The sequence below is a fragment of the Thamnophis sirtalis genome, unplaced genomic scaffold (assembly GCF_051295495.1).
Source record: "Thamnophis sirtalis isolate CommonGarterSnake01/CBP01778 unplaced genomic scaffold, rThaSir2_p1.2 scaffold_14, whole genome shotgun sequence".
NCBI lineage: Eukaryota > Metazoa > Chordata > Lepidosauria > Squamata > Natricidae > Thamnophis > Thamnophis sirtalis.
In genome coordinates this window covers 8,649,677-8,673,980 of record NW_028261394.1, presented here as the reverse complement: position 1 = coordinate 8,673,980, position 24,304 = coordinate 8,649,677, and the positions used below count along the sequence as shown (strand labels likewise).

Here is a 24,304-nt window from a genome sequence, read left to right as displayed (position 1 = left end):
CCCTTATTGTCATTGTACATCATATATACAGCGAAATTACCTACCTGGCCAGCATTAAGTTTCAGGAAAGTAAAATAGGCACTACAGGAAAGCTTATAAAGGCTGAAGATCCTGTCTACAACTTTCCTCCACACTTTGATGAGACCCTCGGTTGAGTTCTCTTCCAGGTCCAAGAGCCAGGGGCAACTGCTCAACAACTGGCGCCAGATCACATCCACCATATCGTCTTCCTCGTTGTCTTCATTCTCTGCAATCTGAAGGGTTATATCCTCATCCTGAAGGGGGATTTAAATGTAACAATTACCTCCCCGGGCAACACCAAAGCAGATGACAAGGTGGCAAATGAAACATTTTTCATCCTATATCTGTCAAGGGTTATTTTTAAGCAAGCCAGTTTTAGGCAGGCTCATGCTGTCCATTGATTTACACTAGCGGTTGGCAACTTTAAACACTCAAAGAGCCACAAAGATCCTAACCGGAAGCCCCCCCATGTTCGATTCTAGAGCCAACCTGAAGTCCTGTTCCCCAACCACAGAGTCTCCTCCTAGCACGGCATCCTTTTTCCTTTACCTGTCCTAACCAAAAGCCCTATCAACTGTGGAGCTGACCGGAAAACCCGTCCCTTGCCATAGAGTCATTTCCTGTGCTTCCCCCTCCCCCCCCAAACTGGAAGATCCTCTCAAAATTGTGGCGCCGACCAGCAACAGGGAGCCACAGCAGAGGGATGAAAGAGCCACATGTGGCTCCAGAGCCGCGGGTTGCTGACCCCTGATTTACATCAGTGATATAGTTTACATTTTCAATGCTTTAAGTACCACATCTTGTTCCTTTCTGATTGTGCAAGAGAGCACGGCCCTCAAATACACTACATAAAGAAATACCCAGGCAATAGTGATCTAGTAACATTGGCCTTCTGATTAACCTTTAGCGGATTCATATGTGAAACGGTCAATCAACTCTAATTCTGTAAGGACAGTACTGCATCTGACTTTTCAGTCATTATTCATCTGCAAATTTTAGACTAACCTGAATCCCAGCAGGCCGGCAGACTGCCTGTCCAAGAATGTTGTAGATTTTCTCTCTGTCGTCTTCTGTAATATTTTCTGGAAGCAGGTTTTGAACTTCCGATTTCTCTCTTGGCAGCAAGCGCACACCTCCTTGACTGTAACAGCAAAGATTTCCCCCCCAAAGTTATTTGGGTGATGCTAAGACAGCATTGCCAAATTTTTGCAAATACCCTACTGTTCGGTATGCTTGTTCAATTATCTTCCCCTGCCTTAGACAAGACAGGCTTCTAATGATTCCACTTAAAAGTCCATTTACAAAAAGTTATTAACTTGAGACGTATTCACAGCCATCGTCCATTTAAAGAATTGGATTTACCTGGCATTGTCAACCACCTTTCGGCCCCATCTGTAAGCCCAGCTAGCTAGAGCGGCCCATGATTTCGCTACTTCGGGAGCCTGGGCTGAAGAGAGACGGTACAGCTGCCCCAAAATGAAATCAGGTTCTCCAACACCGATGTTGACTGGAGAAAGGAGAACAAAGCACGGCTTGGTTATCTCAAGGGGGAAAAAGAAGGCCAGTGGCCCAGCTTTTAAGTGCTCACTTTTAACAAGCAGAGAGAATAAAGATCTCAGCTGAATGGCATGATGCCAGACTATTAATTTATTTATTTGTTTGATTTGTCTAGCGGCTTACAAAATTATAAACAATAAAACAATAAAACCTAAAAAGGTCTGTGCATGTGCACGACATTAGAAAAGGGGGGATTACATTTCTGCCTATGAAGATTGTTCTGTGCATACACAGAACCTAAAATCAAAATGGCGATAGAACTGGTTCGGGGGCGTGGCCAGCCGAGTTACTACCTATTTGGCCGTACCGGTCCGAACCAGTAGGAACCCACCTCTGAATGGAATTCAAGATTAGAGAGATAGATGATAGATAGATATAGATAGATAGATAGATAGATAGATAGATAGATAGATAGATAGATAGATAGATAGATAGATAGATAAATAGATGATAGATAGATAGATAGATAGATAGATAGATAGATAGATAGATAGACAGACAGACAGACAGACAGACAGACAGACAGACAGACAGACAGACAGGATAGGGATGGGTGGATGACGACCGACATCCACCCACCGACATCCATTGGTGGATGGATGATGGGTGGGTGGGTAGGTGGATGGATTGATGGACGACCGACAGACATATGATAGGGATGGATGGGTGGGTGGATGGCTAGATGGATTGGTGGATGGATGATGGGTGGGTGGGTGGGTGGGTAGGTGGATGGATGGATGGATGGATGGATGGATGGACGGACGGACAGATGGATAGACAGATGATAGGGATGGGTGGGTGGGTGGATGGCTAGATGGATTGGTGGATGGATGATGGGTGGGTGGGCAGGTGGATGGATGGATGGACAGACGGATGGACAGACAGACAAGAGCGGCATGGTGGCCTGGCGGTAAAGACATTAGCTTCCCACTCAGAAGGTTGACAGTAGGTAGCGGCAGACATTTCTCTCCTAGGGCACTAAAAAAAATATTTACTGTGAACTCCGTGTGGCATCAGAAAGGGCATCCGGCAAGTAAACACTCAGCTCCATCCATTCTACCCCAAATTAAGGGATTACAGGGCGGTAAAAAAAATGGGATGGGTGGATAAATAAAATATAAATTATGATTAAAATTACGGTAAAAAGATAGGGAGAGTAGGAACAGGGTGGGCAGGGGGTGAGGTAGGATCTGCTATTGGTCCATCAACCACCTAAGCAGACAAAGAAGGTGGGGGGGAAAGGCCCAGTTCTGGGTCTATTTTACCTGTGGATTCACTTTCGATCCTCGGATACTCTTCTTCCATGGAGTTAACGGATGGCAAATCAATCAAGGTGTAGATGTTTCTGGACAGCATGGAAAGGCCAGTGAGATTTTGCTGCTGTCGGGCTCGGTACACTTGTTTCAACTGTCCTGAGATTTCCTTCCACTCGGCTTGGATCCATTTGGCTAAGGTCAGGATGGACTTGGCCACAGCACTTTCGGCTTTGGCAGATTTGCAGAAGCAGATGGCGCAGGAGCTCAGCATCTCCATGGCGTGGGTGGACTGGCCTGAAAACAGGGACGGTCCTTTTAGTGGCAGACACTGGTCGAACGAGAAGCTGGCACATTTCAGCTCTGCACATTTCAGAGGTGAAGATTGCCTTAACAACCCATGGGGCTTTTTTGGGGGAGGGGGTGAAGAGACAGATATAAAAGCATCACTGATAAAAATGAAAAAAATATAAATCTGTTGCATTAACCCAGAATATTGGGTGCAGACGTGTTTCTCAAAATGTCTTGCCGCTTTCCCACTTGGCAGAGAATTTGAGAAAGAGTCATTTTAAAAGAGTTTAAAATGCCTGTTTGGTATTCTACTCATGTAGCAAGAACTGTCGTAATCTTTTTTTTTCCCCCTCCTTCTCAGAGGCTGCCTGGACAAGTCCCTGCAGTTTACTTGGTGAGATTTTTCTGAAATTGTTTGCCATTGCTTCTTTCCTAGGGCTGAGAGAAAGGGTCTGGCCCAAGGTCACCTAGCTGGCCTGGTGTTTAACGCAGCCCTAGAACTCACAGTCTCCTGCCTTTTACCCTAATGCCCTCACCACTACACCGCCCTGACTGTCAGATCTCTAAAAGGGGTACTGCCATTCAATTGGGAGGAGGGGAGCCTCGGAGTTAAATCATTAGCTACATCTGAAACAACTGAGTTTTACAACTTTACAACTGGTTTCCTGTCACCGGGAGACTGAAGGTCCCAACATCTCTGGAGGGATGTTTATGGTAGCCATGTGGGATATATAACTTTGATGTCTAACTAGAGATAGCCATGGGAAGGTGTGCTTTATTGACTCCCAGGGCAGAAGAGTTAAGGAAGCATCTTCACACTTGTGTATTGGTCAGAATCAGCATTCGGACAAAGGGGAGGGGTCATTATCAGCTTAATCCCATTTGCATGGCCTAAAGGTTTTCAGATGCTGCTTTGCTTCTAATGGTTTCCATCCTGCTTGATTAAAGGTTCCTTTTGAAATAATCCGTTTCAAGAGTCTTTACTTTCTCAAGTTAGGAGAGGGGCCATTACACTGGCTCTTACCATGAATTTAGATAAACTCCAGCTGTTCGTCTGCCTCACTGATGTCTGACTCTGAAGGCAGCTGATAACTGGCATATGGCCCTGGCCCCCGCTCTGCCTCTGACACAGAGCCCTCATCAGAGCCTCCCCCAGACTCCAGGACTGGGCCATGTTTCTCCCCAACCTCCTCACTGTCTAAATCTGCCGCCCGCTCTGCTAGCGGGCCACAATACAAGTTATAGAAAAGGTTGGGACACTCACACACACACAGAGATAGTGAGATGGGCAACATATGAACTTAATGAATAATGAAGCTGCCGAGGTGGCGCAGTGGTTAGGGTGCAGTACTGCAGGCCACTTCAGCTGACTGTTATCTGCAGTTTGGCAGTTCAAATCTCACCGGCTCAAGGTTGACTCAGTCTTCCATCCTTCCAAGGTGGGTGAAATGAGGACCCAGACTGTGAGGGCAATATGCTGACTCTGTAAACCGCTTAGAGAGGGCTGAAAGCCCTATGAAGCGGTATATAAGTCTAACTGCTATTGCTATTGCTATTGAATTAAGGAAAACATTACGAATACTGAAAAGTATTTTTTTTTCTTTCAGAAAGTTACACAAGCGGCACCTACCAGCTGTGTACAACAATTTGGTCTTTTCTATTTCAAGCTCAGGACCCCATTTTTCGTCCATCTGAATCGGTGCCGGCTGCTTCTTAAAGTGGTGGACTAAATCCTGGGCTGTGGTGGTTTTCCCTAGCTGGATTTCGCTACACTGAGCAAGCAGCCGCGTCGCCAGTGCCACGTTCCCACGTTTCCTCGCAAATTTTGCAGCCGTCAGCCCCAGTTCCATCAAATGGCTTTTCACAGGAACACTCTGCCCTGAAAACACAGAAGTCCAAAAGTCAACTAAAAGCATCAGAGAATAGAATATAAAAATTAATAGAACAGAATAAAGGGGAGAGAAGAGAGAATAGAATAGAGGAGAATGGAATAGAATAGAAAAATTGCAGAGAAGAGAGGATGCCACAAAGAAAAGAGGTTTTCAACTTATTTTCCAAAGCCCCAGAAGGCAGGACAAAAAACAATGGATGGAAACTAATCAAGGAGAGAAGCAACTTGGAACTAAGGAGAAACTTCTGAACAGTTAGGACAATGAACCAGTGGAACTGCTTTCCTCCAGAACTTGTGGGTGCTTCATCACTGGAGGTTTTTTTTAAAGAAAAGACTGGACAGTCACCTGTCTGAAATGGTATAAGGTCTCCTGCTTGAACAGGGGGATTAGATGGACTCCAACGGTCCCTTCCAGCTCTATTCTAATTAAAGATATCTCATCTCTCCTCTTGAATAATATTACCAAGCATTGGGTCTAAATAGTGTTTCCCTTTATTTAAAAATATGATCCCAACTTCTAGGTTCTCTTAAATCCAAGAGTAATTAATCCTGATGAAATAAGTGTTTCCTTCTTTTTAAACTTTAAGGCAGAAAATCAGGTGAAGGGATTTTGCTTCCTGTTTAACTGCACTATAGGGGGAAGTAGCTTTAGATTCTCCCAGGAATAACCGATACAAACAGAACAGACACTCATGAGATAATGTATGATGATTTCTGAGAAACAAACTGCAGATTAATACAACTGCTACACTTTTGTCAGAGGGACAATTCTAGGATTTCCTTATTAAAATGCACGTGAGTTTAGCATCTATGGTATACCTTTCAGCTTCTCCAGCAACTGATTTTGGAACATGGTGTATCTTAAAGCGTGCATCCATGGCCTTACATCATGTTGCTTACATGAACGCAAGGCTTCGCTGAACAAGGGAATGAGGCAATCCTGTAAAGAAACAAAGGATGTGAGTAGTGGATGGGCTGTAAGGCATTTTTTCCTCCAGCTTCTAATGGAAACAGTCCTGCACAGATCCTGATGCATTCTGAAAGTATGTGCTGTATACCTCAGTCTACACACCTCTTCATTAATCATAGGTGTTTGACAATACAGTAATGAAAAGTCAGCGGTGATGCCAGCTGGCTTCTAGTATTACAGTACTTAGATTTTTATTGTTTCTTGATTATGTTTTGATTATGTTTTAGATTTATGTTTTAGATTATGTTTTAGAGTGAGAATTAAAATTAGGGTTTTACTGCTATTGTGACCTGCCCAGAGTCGCTTAAGATGATCAACCATACAGATCTTTAAATGAAATATTTTTATAGTAAGATTAGTTATGAAATGCCCTCAGACAATAAAATCCACACAAACACCCCCACACACACACAAAAAGCAGCAAGGGAACTACAGAATAGGACTTTGATCTTAACCCCATCAACCCAATTGAGGCATGTTAATATTTGACGCCTAGGGTGGTTATTCTCAAAGTATTTCGCCTGGCCTGGACTTCGTTCTCCGTCATATAATGAGGTCTTTTAAAGCCGGGAGTCCCTAATTTCACACACTTGGCCAGGGCAGGCCACAAGCAAGAACACCCATCTGTATCGGATGTCCTGGTCCTGCCCTGTTCAGGAGGCAGAGACATATACCTCGGAGGACAGCCGGCTGGAGACTGTGTTTTCCAAAGCAGACGAACAGTACAGCTGGAGAGTGCTGAGGACGGGCAAAGATTGAGAAATGGTCAAGGTGGACAGCCGCAAAGGCCCAAGAGCAATGCGGGACGTCTGCTTCAAATACTTGGTCAAGTTCCTGGGGGGGGAAAAAACACAAGCGGCACATCCAAGAATTATTCGAGCTGCCGGACTTCCGTAAAGCCTCTCCCGGCCGTCCCAACCACCGCAGCCGCGCTCACTCTGTCATGGGCTGCCATTTCTGGTCCTGGTCGAGGTAGCCTACGGCTGTGGCCAAACAAACGGAGCTCCTCAACAGCTGAACCTCAATGGCTTTCTGAAGTTCTCTGGGATCGGGAGACAACACGTTTGGAAGGAGCTTCTTCATATCTACAACGAGCGTCAGCAGATATAGAGTTGCTAATATCCATCGACTTCAGGCTGGCTGTTTTAATCCCACAATAAAGCCACCACCACCACCAACACTACAAGTGGATGAGTGTGGAAATTAAGCTGAATCCCCGCTGAGTCCACATAAGCTTTAATTTGGAGTACCTATTTTTTCTTTGGCCCCTCCAATAAGCAGGTTGATGTCCTCCCCAGGAAGCAGCTCCAGTTGTTCTGTACATTCTGCAAGTTCTCCGGCTCCAAAGCTGCTCAGGGACCTGCGATAAAGGGGAAGCCGCTTCTTAATTTAGCCCAGCAACAAGCAGCGTTCTGCTTTATTTCTGCAATGGTCACTTCCAACCTCTACAAATACTGGCCTCTCACTTTCTGATAGGCTACTGTTTGGGAGAGGGGAGATATTGATTGGTAGAATTTCTACATGCTAGAAAAAGATAAAGAGGGGGAAGTAATTGGTTTTCCCTTTTACTTTTCTCCTTGGCCTCATCTGTTCCTTTCATCCGGGGTGAAATTCGGCAGATTCTGGCAGGCTCTGGAGAACCGGTAGCGGAAAATTTGAGTAGTTTGGAGAACCGGTAAATACCACCTCTGACTGGCCCCGTCCCCATCTATTCTCTGCCTTCCGAGTCCCAGCTGATCGGGAGGAAAGGGGATTTTGCAGTATCCTTCCCCTGGAGTGGGGAGGGAATGGGGATTTGCAGTATCCTTCCCCTACCACGCCCACCAAGCCACACCCATAGAACCGGTAGTAAAAAAATCTGAATCCCACCACTGGCGCAGAACCACTACAGCTCAAAATCAGAAGTCTGCCCTTGGCAGGAAAACCCTCAACTGTCATGTCTTCTCTGCTTCCTTTTGTCTGCCACACAGGTGAGCCGTCCTAAGCACACGCCTGTTGCCTGAAAGGGACTTCCTCGTGGCACGGCACAGCTGACCAGCCAGCGGAAACTTACTTGATGTAGTTGAAGTCGGCTTTTAAATTCACTGAGCCGCCGCTGCTGTTTTTTTTCAAGTCGTGCACCGCATTCTGCCATTCCTGCACCGCAGACCAGTCAGCGATGGAAACGTAACACTCGCAAGCTTTGTTCCCCAGGTAATTGATGACTTCGGGGGAAGAATCCCCTGGCTTGGTCAGCACCATCTTCCGCGAATCTCCTGCATAAGCCAAAGTGTTGGATTAGTGCCCTCCACAAACTTAAAGACACACTATTTTCAAATGTTTCATTTGTTTATTTCAATACCTCATTTCTCGACACACCCCTTGGAATTCATTTCTTGGGGTGAAAGGCCAACTAGAAGTGCCTAGCTATTGTGGTCTTTTGGAAAGAGTTTCATTTCCCTGCCTCACGATTCTCATCTATGCTACCATGTTTTCCCCAAAATAAGACAGGGTCTTATTTTCTTTCCCCCCACCAAAAAAATAAGCACTTTGGCTTATTTTCGGGGAGGTCTTATTATTTTCAAGGTGCAGGAGGGGACGAGCGTGGTCACCTCATGGCTGCTGCTGTGTGGCAATATTTTGGAGGGAGGGCTTATTTTAGAGCATGCGCTCAAAAGCCCGATTTGGCTTATTATGAGGGGAGGTCTTGTTTTCGGGGAAACAGGGAACTTTTCGTCAATGCAATATTTATTTCTTGGGCAAAGGTACAGAAAATAACACTGTCAAATTATTCTCTTCCTTGCAAAAAGAGGTTGCATTATTGCTTCCTATGGAAAACCATCACACATGAACTATCCCCAAAATACCTACCAAGTCAAAGGTGCCAACCTTATATTCTCACTTGTTCCATTTAAGGAACATGCAGTTTACTTTTTTTTAAGACTTATGGGTATGTTCGTTTTAAGTATTTCCACCTACGCACAGAGAGACATCCCCCCAGTTCCTTCTATGCTGCTAATCCATGGCTGTCCCAGACTTTAAATAACTGTTCTGACCGAGGCTTTTCCAAGAGCATGAAATCATCTCCTTATCCTGATAAAAATCCCTTTTATTAATTTACTATGAATTCTGCTCATTCACATCCAGCAAAGTCTTTTGAGGGAGGATTTACAGTCACAAGACCTTATCTGGCTGGGAGAATTGCCAAGCCGATCTCTGCAAAACTTGGCAAGGAGTCTCGGAGAGTAACGACGTGACCCGTCAAAAGCGCGGACGACAAAAGCGCGATCGACAAAATCGCGCCTTTGACGTCATCACAGCGCGACGAAAAAGATCGAAAAATTCAAATAAAAATTAATAAAAATTAAATTAAAGCAAGCCGATTCACATAAAGGTAAGGGTTAGGTTTAGGGTTAGGTTAAGGGTTAGGGTTAGCTTTAGAGCGTTAGCGTTAGCGTTAGCGTTAGGTTAAGGGTTAGCGTTAGGTTTTTCGTTACTTTAACGGTTAGGTTTAGGGTTAGGTTAAGAGTTAGGTTTAGGGTTAGGTTTAGGGTTAGGTTTGGGGGGCTTAGGGTAAGGTTTTCGCTTTATTTTTACATTTTTCGAACTTTTCCGTCGCGCTGTGATGACGTCACAGCGCGCTTTTGTCGAGCGCGATTTTGTCCTACGCGCTTTTGTGGTGGAACCGAGTAACGAACCAATTAAGCAATCTAATGGTCTCCTGCAAACTCCCCTCCCCTTTCGCTCCTCTCTTATTTCCTCTGGGAGGGGCCGTTCATTGTCCGCCTGTGGCCTTACTCCCAAGTCGACCCCTGTTCTTTAGCTGTTCCCTTCGTCTAGCAACTCTGTGCATGTGCACACTGGGAACAGGCTCAAGCTGTTCTTCTGCCTCATTGATGTCTGACTCTGAAGGCAGCTGATAACTGGCATACGGCCTGGCCCACCCTCTGCCTCCGACACAGAGCCCTCCTCAGAGCCTTCTCCAGACTCCACAACCAGCCCATGTTCCTCCCCAACCTCCTCACTGGTCAAATCTGTTGCCAGCTCTTCTGGCCACTGGCGGGCCATAACAATAACTGACTAAATAAACACAATCTCTCTCAAAAAAAAAAAAAAAATTAATACCCACCATTTAGGGAGTGTTTTGGACTGGCATTATTGCCACTGTTCAAATTAGCCAACTTGAGAACGGCTTTATCGAAACCGGCGACACAGCAATCAACCCCCGTCATGGCAGAGAGATGCTCCTGGTACTCGATGGCTGCCTTTTCAAACCTTCAAAAATGTCAGTTGCAGGAGTTAGCAAAACTTCCCATGACTACTTATGCAGCTTTTAATCCATCCCATAATAGAACGTTCCTCACTGGGCAGGAATGCCCTGACTCATATAGCTTGGCAACGAGCAGAGAAGGAGCGCAGATTGAACCTGCAAATTCACCTTTTCCAGCTGCTCTTCCCAGTAAAGGGAGAGAGAGAAAGAATGGTGCATGAGCCCATCATCCTGTTCATCACTGTTCTGCTATTCAGAAAAAAGATTACAAACTTCTACCTTCTCATCATCCCTTACCTTTTAAATGAGGAGTCTCCAAACTTGGTGACTTTCAGACTTCTGAATTCGACTCCCAGAATTCTATACTGGCTGAGGAATTCTGGGAGTTGAAATCCACAAGTTTTAAACTTAAGTGAAGTTTGGAGACCGAAGTTCTAAAACTACTCCCAGCTGGTACTTACGATACCGTGCCACATAACCACAATAGCCTACGATGAGAATAAATGACACCTATCAATCAAGCCCACACTATAGCTTAAAACAGTTCTTCAAAAGATGCTGAGCTCCAGACTCAGTTCTACTCGAATATACGGATGCTCTGGAAAAGTATGCACCCTGATAAATGGACGTCTACAAGCTACTGCAATATCACATCCATAGGTAAAGGTAAAGGTTCCCTTAGCACATATGTGCTAGTCGTTCCCGACTCTAGGGGGCGGTGCTCATCTCCGTTTCAAAGCCAAAGAGCCAGCGCTGTCCGAAGACACTCTGTGGTCATGTGGCCGGCATGACTAAACATCGAAGGCGCACGGAACGCTGTTACCTTCCCACCAAAGGTGGTTCCTATTTTTCTACTTGCATTTTTACATGCTTTTAAACTGCTAGGTTGGCAGAAGCTGGGACAAGTAACGGGGACTCATTCCGTTACGCGGCACTAGGGATTTGAACTGCCGAACTTTTTGATCAGCATCTTAGCCACTGAGCCACGGCATCCCTAGGTGGAAAAGTATGCACCCCGATAAATGGGACGCCTTCAAGCTACTGTGACATCACACCCACAAAGATAACATAATCCACACGATGCCACTTGATTTCCCTTCCTCTCATGGAAGGGTCTAAACATGAAAAGGGGGGGGGGAAATGTGTTATATTCGTTCAGCATTGTTGTTTAGATCACTCACCGTCCTTCAGCCTGCTGAGCTACAGAGTTAATCCAGGTGAGGTTTTTGCCAACTACAGCCGAAGACCAGACAGCTATCCCTTGAATGGCTTCGGGGCAGTGAAGTTCACAGAGGGCTTCGACAACCATCATGATCGTTACTTCTAATTCACTTCCCTAGGAGCAGAGAGATTAAAAAAAATGGTTAGCCTCATTTATTGGTTTAATCCCATCATGACCAACTCTAGGGGGTGTCAGTTATTGTAGCCCGCCAGCGGAGCTGGCAGCAGAGTCGGACAGTGAGGAGGTTGGGGAGGAGTATGGGCCAGTCCTGGAGCCTGGGGAAGGCTCGGACAAGGGCTCTGCATCATAGACAGAGACGGAGCTGAGGATGTCTGGCAGTGATCAGCTGCCTCCAGAGCTAAAGGGGACACAATGATCAGGAATTTGGGTGCAACTGTGGGGGACCATGGAGGACAGCGGGTCCTGGCGGGCTAGGTTCATAGGGTCACCAAGAATCGGACATGACTTAGCAACTGAGCAACTAATTTTAATACTTGTGATTCTTATGACAAGTCCATCTCACGTAATTACTCTGCATGGGAGGTGGGGAAACAGGACATAAGCAAGCCAGCAGCCTTTGGCTCCCCCCCCCCATCCCCCCCCAGTGATTTATTCAGAAGACTATGACAATATTAGGCCCAGAAGTGTCATTACCTGAGATACATTATTAGTCTTCATTTCTGTCAGCAAATCAAAGCCATGACGGACAGTGACGGCGGGCTGTCCAGCCAATAACCCAACGCGCATGATGGAAAGTCGAATACGGGTTAACCAATCTTGGCAAGTTTGGCGGTTTGTGTAGAAGAAGGTCCTGATTACCTTTGAAAACAGAGAAGGAGAAATCTCATTTGCTACCTGTTTATCACAGGTGTAGAACAGAAAGATCTACCTGTACACCGTAAAAGCAGTAAAAAATAAACAAAACGAACTGGAGCGAAATCTATGGGAAGCAAATTTGCATTGCATCATGGAGCGTAACTTTGGAGAGTCTATCATGAGAAGGAACTTTGGACCATGAAGACAACCCCAATTAACGGCTGATCTGTTGATCAGCAACTGGGTGTTTTAAAGCTACGACGTAAGAGAGGGAGGAGGGACTGGTGTTACCTTTGGTGGGGACGTAAGAGCATTGGCGCACCCTTCATAAGCATTATACATCAGTTTCTCCAAGTTCTCCAAGTACTGAAGGAGCAGTACCAGCCGCAGTTGGTTGCTGCTGTGACCTTCGTCGTTATCAGCTGTAGTCCACTGGCTGACGTCTTGATCCGGATTTAAGGTGTGAGCTGCAAGGCTTCTAATGATACCTGGAAGCAGGGCCCATTCAAAACAGATCAGGATACAATATTTCAGACTAACCCTTTCTACCCAAACTTGAAAAAGGCAATCCCTTCATCGCAGAAAAGATCTCATGGGCATATTGAGCATTTTGAACTGAATCATATGGAATGCACAGACATCCTTGTATAAAAGTTTACAAAAGTCATCCACAGATTATTTCAGTCTGATTTTATCTCACACAGGAAACAGCAGGGATAAGGGTGTAACTAGCTAGGAAAATACTAGAAAAAGAGCATCCTTCACAAAGCTCTGATTTGTTTGGACAAAACCAAGGCTACAATCTTATGTCTGATTTGCCATCCCATTAGAAAAGGATTTAATTTTTTATAACCAGATTAGAATGCACAGGAATTTTATGTATTCTGTGCCTTGGAAGTCTAGGGGAAAAAATTCAAAGAAATGTTTTTGTAAATTTCAGCAACACGTTAATTAGAATGCTTTTTAAAAATGCAACTTCACATTATGCATTTTAAGTTAAGGCAGGTTTCAATTTTAAAAACGTAGGCACACTAATTCTAAAATGCCCCTCAATTTTTGGGAAACACACCTGCGTACTGTTTATGAACATGTTTTAGAAATGTCTAGTCATTCAAGATAGAAAGTCTGAAAATATACTGTAAATCTTTCAGGTTACCTTCAATAGTCTGGAACGTGTCCTGAGCTCTTCCTAGGGGTGTTCTTAACTTTGAAAGGACAGTAAATTGGGCTGCTTCCCAAATAGCCCACTGCCAAAGGACAGCCTCGGTTTTCAATAAATTGCGTGGAATACTGGATTGATCGTGTTTGTCCAATCTTTGGCAGCTATAAAATAACCTTTCTAGCCAGCTCTCTTTCCTGAAACAGAATTGGTTATTGAGGCAGGGGAGCAAAAGTTAATACAATGTAACTGAATTATATTTCATTTGGATGAAGAGAGGAATGTTATTCACAGTAACAGTGGCTGTACTCAGATTTAATATCAAATAAAATTAATGGTTTTTCATTCTATCTATATATGTTTCAGGGTGTCAGTTCCTCTCCTCCATCCGCAGCCACAAGCAAAACCTCTCGTAGAGGCTGAGTTATTTAACACAATATATTGAGGACCTGTACACTGCACGAGTCAAAGAGGACCATGAAAATATTTACAGACCACTCGCATCCTGGGCATAAATTGTTTCAACTCCTACCCTCAAAACAGTGCAGAGTTTTTTTCCCCCGAACGCCATCACTCTGCTAAACAAATAATTCCCTCACCACTGTCAAACTATTTACTAAGTCTGCATTACTATTACTATTAATCTTCTCATCGTTCCTATCACTCATCTCCTCCCACTTATGACTGCAGGACTGTAACTTTATTGCTTGTATCCTTACGATTTATATTGATATTGTTTCCTGATTTCTTATTTATACCCTATGACTATCATTAAGTGTTGTACCTTATGATTCTTGACAAATGTATCTTGTCTTTTTAGGTACACTGAGAGCATCTGCACCAAAGACAAATTCCTTGTGTGTCCAATAACACTTGGCCAATAAATAATTCTATTCTATTCTATTCTATTCTATTATTATGTATAATTTCTCAGAAACTGATTATCTCTTGCCAATATACCCATTTTTCCTTGTTCTTCCACCCCACCAAATAATTTTCTTTTGGGGGGGGGGGTAGCTTTGAAGTCCGGTGCTTCTTACCCTGTTCGGTGAGAACTTCCATACAGGATGAAACTGATGATATCAGAAAAGTCTTGTGGGTGAAATGTGTTGCTTGGAGCTTTACTCATGTGTCCTCGAATGGCTAGGGAGATTTCTTGGATTTCTGCATGGTGGTGATTGCTATCAAAAATTACAAGGAAAAATTAACACAAATTGTTTAGTGAGAACTTGGGAGGCAAATTGTCCTGACTGAGGCTTCCCAAGGGCATCAAGCAAACTCCTGGTCCTGACAAGGGAGGATTTATAGTCATAGGCCTTATCTGGCTTGGAGAGCTGACAGGCTGATATCTGCAAAACTTGGCAAGAAGGCTCAGAGTCACAAACCAATGAAGCGAACTAATTGTCTCCTGCAAACTCCACTCCCCTTTCGCTCCTCTTTTATTTCCTCTGGGAGGGGCCATTCATCGTCCACCTGAGGCCTTACTCCCAAGTCGACCCCTGTTCTTTAGCTGTTCCCTTCATCTGGCAACTCTGCGCATGCGCACACTGGGAACAGGCTCCAGCTGTTCGTCTGCCTCACTGATGTCTGACTCTGAAGGCAGCTGATAACTGGCATACGGCCCTGGCCCCCTCTCTGCCTCCGACACAGAGCCCTCCTCAGAGCCTTTCCCAGACTCCAGGACTGGCCCAGGTTCCTCCCCAACCTCCTCACTGTCTGAATCTGCTGCTAGTTCTGCTGGCTACTGGCAGGACGCAACACAAATATACAGACCAATGCTTTCTCCCAGCTGTCACCTATAAATGTCAACCCCTCCTCCACACAAAAAATGGCTTTTACATTGGCCTCATATTATATGACCTACCACTTGGTATGCAGAAAAGGTAGAAAAAGATCTCTAACCCAGTGTGCAGCCCATTAGATCCCTCACATCTTGAAGAATGTATCTCCCAATCCATCAAATTCTCACCATGGGTTGGGAAAGGATGTAGGGCAGTGTTTCTCAACCTTGGCAACTTTAAGATGGGTGGACTTCAACTCCCAGAACTCCCTGTTCAGCACGCAACTGATCTTAAGGTTAGAACTGGAAGTATCTGACTACAATACGTCCCTTGATCTTGTTTTTCCACACACCAATTGTAAGAATTTACACCCAAGGCAATTCACTTACTTACCTTAGTATGACATCCAAAGGAATAGACTTTAAGAGCTTCCCAAATGCTTGCCTTATCCGAGCAACACTGTGGACCAGTTGGACGCGGCAAACATCGACACACCTGTGCCACAAAACAGTGAAAACAACACAGTAATGCAGGCACTCACACAACAGCGGAACAGAACAGTGAATTTGCAAAAAGGTTAATGGACTAAATACCTCTGGAGTAAGTCTTCTGGGAGAGAGGATGACAAAGCATGAAGGCTGTTGCACGCTTGGAGACAAATGTTAACATCTTCCAAGAGAGCTGCGTTTTGGAATTAAGGCAGTTTTATTATCCACCAGAATGATACTATCCGTTTATCTTTTAGCAATGACTGTTAATATGAAAGGGGTATTTAAGAGTAACGAATGGCAATAGTTGTATTCAGTTTCCTCAATTTTTACACCTCTTAATTCCTAGATATCTTCCATTTAAGTTACTTACTATAACCAACCTATGGAAAACTAAAGTATTCAGTTTGCAGAGGGGTAAAATGTATTTTTATCAGATCAGATACATTTATATGCATTAGGTTATTAAGAATATAATTTATATTTTGGCAAGACTTTAACTAATGGAAATAATGAATGAATGGCAATTTATGCTATGTTGTTACTATAAAATGTTCGCAATAAAATTTTCTAACAACAGATTCACAAGAAAATTGGTACACATTTTGCTTATCCCTTTTTAAATTAGAAAAGTCAAACTCTTACTGTTTGCCAGAAGTCCTTTGCAAAACTTATGAAAGGAGGGGAGAGAGAACAAGGGCGCATAGGTCTCTGATTTCTTCATCAGAACAGCTACTTCCAAAGCCCAAGTCATGAGCAATTTCCTAAAAAACACAAACATTCTCTTCAATTTTTATATGATGTATCTATGCCTTTCTCCAGAGTAGCCGTGCTTTTCAAAGATGGCAGTCTCAAACGACAACTTTTAAGCATGTTAGCTATGGAATTCTGGGGGTTGAAGTCCACATGACCTTAAAGTTGCCAACCTTGAAAAAACACTGCTCTGGAGTTAAAATTTTGATACCCAAGATTTAAATGAAAAACAGGCACATATTACAAACATCCAGGAATCTAATTCCTCTTCCTGAGAATACTAAGGAAAACATCCCTTAAATATTTCAAGTTTCTTCCCTGACCTCTTTTCACGTCCACTGATATTTCATTATTATTGCTCATTTTTCTAGGGAAAACAATTATTCTGACCGGATGAAGCTACTAGTTACCTGGTATCATGGGTCAGATTATCCTTTTTAAGTAAAAGTCCCAGGAGGTTTACAATGATAGAGAAATGTTTCTTTGTAGCTGTGGTCACAGTGCTTATGACAGCCCCGTCAAACAAAGAAGGAGATGAGGAGCTGAGACTGCTAGATATGAAGTGGTCATGCCTGGAAAAGGGAGAGAGTTAGATTTTATGAGCCGCGGTGGTGCAGTGGTTAGAGTGCAGTACCTCAGGCTACTTCTGCTGATCACCGGCTGCCAGCAGTTTGAATCTCACCAGGCTGAACGCTGACTCAGCCTTCCATCCTTCCAAGGTGGGTAAAATGAGGACCCAAATTGTTGGGGGCAAGAAAGGCTGAACTCTGTAAACCGCTTAGAGAGGGCTGTAAAAGCACTGTGAAGCGATATATAAGTCTCAAGTGCTATTGTTACCTATCATCCATCCATCCCTCCCTCTATCTCTCTGCCTCTCTATCTCTTTGAGCCATGATGGCGCAGTGTGGAGAATGCAGTATTGCAGCTAACTCTGTCAGCAGTTCGATTCTCACCGGCTCAAGGTTGACTCAGCCTTCCATCCTTCTGAGATGGGTAAAATGAGGACCCAGATTGTTGGGGGCAAGAGGCTGACTCTGTAAATAGCAGTTAGCAATAGCAATAGCAGTTAGACTTATATACCGCTTCATAGGGCTTTCAGCCCTCTCTAAGCGGTTTACAGAGTCAGCATATTGCCCCCAACAACAATCCGGGTCCTCATTTTACCCACCTCGGAAGGATGGAAGGCTGAGTCAACCTTGAGCCTGGTGGGATTTGAACAGCCGAACTGCAGAACTGCAGTAAACCACTTAGAGAGGGCTGCAAAGCACTATGAAGCGGTATATAAATCTGAATGCTATTGCTATTTTAGTCACACAACCAGGCTGTATATACTGTATATTTGGGGGGGGGGGGGGATATGTGCTGTAGTATAGCCTGACAGTGTTCAGAAATGTTAAGATTGTTGAAATTCAAACCTCAACTTTTCCACAGAATATTATTGGACCATCTTCATTTGCTACCTTCTAGGAATGCAGCATTGATAGTCCCACTATGTAGACCAGAGCAAGAAATCAACTCCCCAAGGCGGCTGTTTAAAAAGAATCTTGCCCCTTTGATTTTGCTTTACTCTCCTCCTCTCCAGCTTCTCTTATACTCATGTAAATAAAGGGGGGGGGGTTGTTGGCTTGAGTCACCTGCACACATCCTTGTTTTTTATTTAAGCCATGTTTTCCCCTTACAATGAGACTAGTCCAGAGGTCTTCAAACTTGGCAACTTTAAGACTTGTGGACTTCAACTCCCAGAATCTGGAAGTTGAAGTCCACAAGTCTTAAAGTTGCCAAGTTTGGGGACCCCTGGTCTAGTCTATTTTCTTCCCCACTCTCTATGTATCAATCCTTCCCCCTCATCACTAGTGTTTCTCCTCTCTTGAAAGGCTACTTCTTGAGAACCGGGCATCTCATTTCCTTCACAGGGGGTGGGGGAATGCAAATTCTAAGCTTCCCCTTTTTAATTCTTAGAAAATGCACGAGTTCTCCCATCCAGCATGTGCAAAGCCTTGGTTATCCTTTTATTAAATAATCCTTTTGCAATGGGAATCTTACAGTACAGCCTCTCTTTTATCAAACAAGGGAGATCTTGGAGAATGCACAATAGCACTGACAGCGAGGACTGTTTTATGAGTCCAGGAGGGACCTCCTGCTAGGAGAACAAAATAGAAACTGTTTGTAAACTGATGTAAGTACCAGCGTTTCCTATTAAAAGAACAAACCGCTTCGCACCTGGTGCAGTGTGAATACAGGGTGTACAGCACTGCATACTGGACAGCTGGAAAATGGACGGCGATGTCGCCGTGGGCAACCATCAAATTCTTGCTCAGCAAAGCGAAGACCGTTGGAGACAGAGCCCACATCTGAAAAACAAGCCATACTAGAAGGTAAAGCATAAATCGAAATTACAGTGGTACCTCGGTACTCATCATGAATTGGTTCCAGGAGGCATGATAAGCACCAAAAAAACAACGAGTACCAAACAGATTTTCCCCACAAGGAATAATGTAGTAAGTCACAAGGTAGCCGATGACAAGTTGTAGCTTGTGCATTGAGTACCAAACAAACGATGAGTACGGGGACAAAATGTGTCAAAATGCATTGAGTACCAAAATCGATGAGTTTCAAAGAAAATTGAGTACCAAGGTATCATTGTATGTTCCAACAAGAATTAGGGTTGAAAATGAAAAAATATAGAGTAAGATTTTCTAGAACCCTCTCCGTTAATAAATACAAAGGCTAGAGGAAATTGTGAAAAATATCTTACAAATTGTGATATAAAGGAGGGGTCAGAGATGAACCTGGATACTTTACACATTTTTTTAAAAGCCAAAACAACTAGACACACTCCCTCTAGCCATCACTCTGCTGAACACCTAATTCTCATAGTACTGTCTAATGTCGATGTGTATTTTACCCATGTGGCTGTAGTATTATTTATCCTTCTTACTATCTTCTTTACTTCCCCACTTATTGATGCTATGATAATGATAATTATCCTTGTTCTGTTGCTTTGCATGTACACTAAGAGCTTCTCTGCACTAGAAATATATTTTTTCTATATTTCCAATGCAAAGGGAAACATACCAATGCAGAGACATACAGGGAGAATACAAGACCTACTCACTGAAGGGCTTCTAAAAATAAATAAAGCTATTTTATCCTTTTTTGTGAACATGTAATTGTGTATTTTTTTATTCCACTACTAACATTGCAGAGCTTAAGATAAACAAATTGACTTTTTTTTCCTAAACTACTTCTCTAGAACTTTAGAATTAAAAGCCTGGAGATTAAAACACATGAAGAATGGTTGCAGGATTTGGGTTTGGCCAGTCTACAGAAAAAAGGGACTAGGGGAGACCTGACAGCAGTGTTCCAGTATTTGAGGGGCTGCTACAAAGAGGAGGGGGGTCAACTTATTTTCCAAAGCACCAGAGGGCAGGACAAGAAACAATGGATGGAAACTAATCAAGGAAAGAAGCAACCTGGAATTAAGGAGGAGCTTCCTAACGTGAGAACAATTAACAAGTAGAACAGCTTTCCTCCAGAAGTTGTGTGTGATTCATCACTGAGGGTTTTTAAGAAGAGACTGGACTGTCACTTGTCTGAAATGGTACAGGGTCTCCTGCTTGAGCAGAGGGTTGGACTAGAAGACCTCCAAAGTCCCACAGAGATACATTTATTTTGTGCGATGGGTGCAAGGCTGATTTACGTTTTCCACATACACATCAGTTTGGGAACACAAAAACCATTCAACACCCCAGCGGTAGAGATAACTCACCCCAATCAATGAATTTTTGGCATTTCCGATTGTAGTCAGCGCACTGAGATCAAATATGACGACAAACTTTGCATTGGCCACATCAAAAATGTGGTTCTTGAAAGCATCGTGGAGAATTTCCGAGCAAGCTTGGGGAAGCTGCAGGCTGCAAAGGAGACTGTTCAAGGCGCATGCCATTTCGCCCAGAATCAACTTGTAGGCTGTTTCCAAAACCGGAATGTTCTTTAAGCTTAGCACTGCCTGATATACAGCGTGTGCGGCAGCGACAACCTTGAAAACAGAAAAATACATGTCAGGAAGGTTCCTGCCCATTAAATGTTTCCTATAACTCATGTTGATTCAAGTCATAATTCAAGCCACAGTTAAAGTTTCTTTTTCTATTGCTAGATGCAATGTCTCAGCTGCGACTGATTTGCTGATGCAAGAATAAAATGATAAGAGGTGTTCTCTTAATCTAAAGGTTATTCTTAAAACAAAATCTTCTAAAGGTTCATTTCATGTGGCGTGAAATTTAATTTGCTGCTTACCTCTTTTTCTTTGTGGTAGCGGAGCGTAAGAAGCTTAGATTCTGGTATAAACAATTTCTCTATAAATGATGATGGAAGTTTTGTATTTATTTGTTCAACAATCTAGGAAAAACAAAAGGGGGCATTAGTATTACTTGAGTAAACTTTCCCTTTGACTTAAAACATGGACTGTGAATTCTTTAAAATGTTGTTTCCTATTAAACCAGTGTGTTTCTTCATCTATTCATCAAACAAAAGTTACAAATTTGAATGAACTAAATGTAAAACTAAAAATGTGACAGGGTTGTTAGGCATGTTAGGGCACTTACACACACACCCTTAGGAACCTCTTAAATGTGGGATGAGATCCACAAAATGTTGCAATTAAAACTATGAAAGTTAGTTTTTGTCGATCAAATCCCATTTTTCCTGGATGAAAAATCCAGGGCAGCCCTCTCATTTGCTCCTTATTTTCTACTGCTTATTAGTAGCAGAAGATTTCTACTTGGCTTACCAATTCTTTTAAAAATAATCTTTTATAAGCCCTACAAATCGTTATGAAGGACCTGTGAAACATAATTCAACAGCAATCACTGGCATCAAACTATAGCAAAGCATATTTAGTTCATATTCCCAAGTGGTCTTATTAGTGTTATTGTGTCCAGTAGGAAATATATTGTTTTTTCTTTATTATTTAGAGAACATAATTTGTACATCATTAACAGTATATGCTAAAGGAATTGTCCATCCTGACGAGAACAATCCCAGTTTTTAATAGCTAGCAAAGACTAATTTGTTTAAGACCATAACATGTATTCCTTAAAACTCAAACAAAGCCAAAGGAATAACTTTTGGTTTCCAATTTACTTTTTTTAAACCACTTGTGGCCTTACATTTTTTTAAATGAATGAAAGTTATTATTAAATGCAGATATTATGAGGATTGTATTTACCAGCATCAATAAGTTCAACACCGAGATGATATAATCAGTACCACAAATCTGACAATTTTCAAGTTGATCTAATCCATAAGTGATGATCATATCGCAATGTATATTCATGCTGGGATCCAGGCTGCCAAGCAACACACCGACACACTCATTGGCAGCAGTCAATACCGTCTCAGAGAAAAAGACCTGGTTGGCAGCTGTCACACACCTCATTACTCTGTACAAAACCTGAAGAAAGGGGGGGGGGAGAGAGAGAGAGAGAATCCAGTTACAATGAAAGTACACTATGTCATCCCTTTGAACTCATGCTGAAGATATTTTGATCGAGCACATTCAATTTTTTGTTAATATGCGCCAACGTGTTAAGTCACTGTAAACGCAACAGAAGTAGCCCCAAGGTAAGTTTGTTGCAACTTTAGACAGTCATGTTGAGGGCTAAATATACACAATGAGGTGTGGTAAATGAAAGCAACACATTTTTCCAGTTTCACACAGGAAAACAGAAGTCACAATTATTAAATGTTTAGATTGCCATATTTTTCATCGTATAAAACACACTTTTCCTCCCCCCAAAAGTGGGTGGACCTGTCTGTGCGTCTTAGACTCTGAATATTAAGGGGGGGGGGATGTGGGTTGGTGTGGTGCCGATCAGCTGTTCTAGAATTGGCGGTGGTGAAGACGAATGGGCTGCTGTGAATTGGCCATGACAACCGGGCCGTGGCAAACGGGCTATGCCAAACGGGCTGCGCCGAATGGACCACGGTGAACGGGCGATGGCGGTGGCAAATGGGCAGTGGCGAATCGGCGGCAGCAAATGAGCCATGGTGAACGAGCCATGCCAAATAAGCCAGATGACTACCAGATGGATGCTGGGAGACAGAGGCAGATTATTTCCACCTTGTTTTCCTCCCCCAAAACTAGGTGCATCCTATGGTCCGGAGAGTCTCGTAGTCCAAAATATACCGGTAGCTTGGTGTGATTGGGCAATGAAACTGCTCAACCACCTGAAAGAGACTTACATCGGTTACGTATCCTTCAGTAATCGGCGGCCCTCGGATGGGACTGAACCGCTCTCCAATACTCCTCACCACTGTGCTGAACACGCGAAGCAGAGCTGCCAGTTTGGGCAGCGAAACAGAAGGAGGAGGAATATCCTCGTCAACGGACTCTCCGGAAGCGACGTGCCCGAGGTCCTATGTGAAGAAATATGTAAAGACGGTGCTCGTTGAGGTGACGGTGCTCAGGTTGGCGGGCTGTGCACTTTTAACGTACACATCTCTCTGCTTACATGCATTTCTTTTCATGTCAGTAAAACCCGTACAGACTTTAGTGATCCGTTTAAACTCTACAGGAGTTCAGCAAGGGAGTGTTTTAAAGAAGTGTTTCTCAGTTTTGTCAACTTTAAGGTATGTGGACTTCAACTCCCAGAATTCCCAGCCAGCAAGATCGAATTGCCATGGTTGAGAAACACTCGTTTAAATCAATGTTTTCTTTTTCTTTAAGTTTTTTATTTTTTTTACAAAAATATCAATGCGTGAACATTGTGGCACCTGGGTGTCATACATTCTAATACAAATAAAACATAGTTATTACTTTCAACCAACTTATATATTTCTAATGGCAATACATATTTATATAAAGTTGCAATCTGTCATTATTTGATGATTCCACGTTTTCTCTTATTATTGCTCTTATTTTATTATATAAAAGTATATACACTAATATTCCCCTTTTCTCTTATTTCTATCTCTTATTCTTTTAATGTCACCATGTTTAAAAAAAAAATTCCTTCTATCCTACCTAACTTCTAATCATGTCACCTACCTACAAACAAAAAAAAAAAGGAAGGAAAGAGAGAAGAAAAAAGAAGCAAATCAAAACTCATTTAAACTAATCTTGTGGGATAAGTTTAAAGAACAAAGCAACCGTAACAGCAGATAATTCATGGACATAAAGGTCTGCAGAGATTTTCAATCGTCCAGGTTGTGCCAGAGATGTTTTCCCAAAAGGCATCTGGAACATACACACACACACACCGGGGAGACGTTTTGCTTCTCATCCAAGAATCTCAAAACTGAATAAACTTTTTGGATGAGAAGCAAAATGTTTTCAAGTGGGGGAGGGAATCCAAGAAAGTCAAAATTCCCTTTTGGGAAAGCACTGTTGGGACATGATGTAAAGTATAAAAGAGGAGAGCCCTTTCTTAAGAGTGAAAGAAGATCCTTCAGGGAATTAGCTAGTGTTCACCATATTCACAACACTTTCCGACACAGGTAAGAACTTGTTATCTCCTAGAAAGTGTCTCACTTTTCTCTCACCCCCAGCATTTATTCCAATTCAAGATTGATGGCCTCATTACCTCAGCATAAGCTTCCATATCCTCTAGAAACTGACCCAGGAGTGTGGTAGAAAAGGCCAGGTCAGCGACCCAAAATGGTTCCAAACTCTGTAACCATCCTGTTAGAAAGGGCCGGAGCAATGAAAAACATGGTAAGGTTAAAGCTACATCTGGTTCCTCTAAAAATAATAATAATAGTAATAAAGTGGCACCAAAATTAAGCAAGCAAAACTAGCAGCACTCATAAACCATGCATAGTGTGTGAATAACTGTGCAGAAAAATTAAATAAA

General features: G+C 43.1%; 1 protein-coding gene across 1 annotated transcript in view; it reads right to left on the bottom strand.

Annotated features, from left to right (window-relative positions):
• The window catches only part of SMG1 (SMG1 nonsense mediated mRNA decay associated PI3K related kinase), a 78,164-nt gene that overhangs the window by 37,592 nt on the left and 16,268 nt on the right, over positions 1 to 24,304 (bottom strand). Inside the window, exons 9-34 of the mRNA XM_087728951.1 lie at positions 24,035 to 24,132; positions 22,695 to 22,868; positions 21,679 to 21,903; positions 20,748 to 20,849; positions 20,221 to 20,490; positions 18,672 to 18,802; positions 16,862 to 17,023; positions 16,344 to 16,462; positions 15,804 to 15,891; positions 15,604 to 15,705; positions 14,470 to 14,610; positions 13,427 to 13,626; positions 12,562 to 12,758; positions 12,109 to 12,273; positions 11,414 to 11,568; positions 10,092 to 10,237; positions 8,037 to 8,238; positions 7,234 to 7,343; positions 6,921 to 7,068; positions 6,658 to 6,817; positions 5,833 to 5,953; positions 4,753 to 5,001; positions 2,844 to 3,128; positions 1,384 to 1,528; positions 1,027 to 1,162; positions 45 to 275 (exon numbers count right to left, since the gene is read on the bottom strand). Coding sequence (XP_087585077.1) covers positions 45 to 275; positions 1,027 to 1,162; positions 1,384 to 1,528; positions 2,844 to 3,128; positions 4,753 to 5,001; positions 5,833 to 5,953; positions 6,658 to 6,817; positions 6,921 to 7,068; positions 7,234 to 7,343; positions 8,037 to 8,238; positions 10,092 to 10,237; positions 11,414 to 11,568; positions 12,109 to 12,273; positions 12,562 to 12,758; positions 13,427 to 13,626; positions 14,470 to 14,610; positions 15,604 to 15,705; positions 15,804 to 15,891; positions 16,344 to 16,462; positions 16,862 to 17,023; positions 18,672 to 18,802; positions 20,221 to 20,490; positions 20,748 to 20,849; positions 21,679 to 21,903; positions 22,695 to 22,868; positions 24,035 to 24,132 — 4,262 coding nt within the window. The remainder of the gene's footprint in view (positions 1 to 44; positions 276 to 1,026; positions 1,163 to 1,383; positions 1,529 to 2,843; positions 3,129 to 4,752; positions 5,002 to 5,832; positions 5,954 to 6,657; positions 6,818 to 6,920; positions 7,069 to 7,233; positions 7,344 to 8,036; positions 8,239 to 10,091; positions 10,238 to 11,413; positions 11,569 to 12,108; positions 12,274 to 12,561; positions 12,759 to 13,426; positions 13,627 to 14,469; positions 14,611 to 15,603; positions 15,706 to 15,803; positions 15,892 to 16,343; positions 16,463 to 16,861; positions 17,024 to 18,671; positions 18,803 to 20,220; positions 20,491 to 20,747; positions 20,850 to 21,678; positions 21,904 to 22,694; positions 22,869 to 24,034; positions 24,133 to 24,304) is intronic.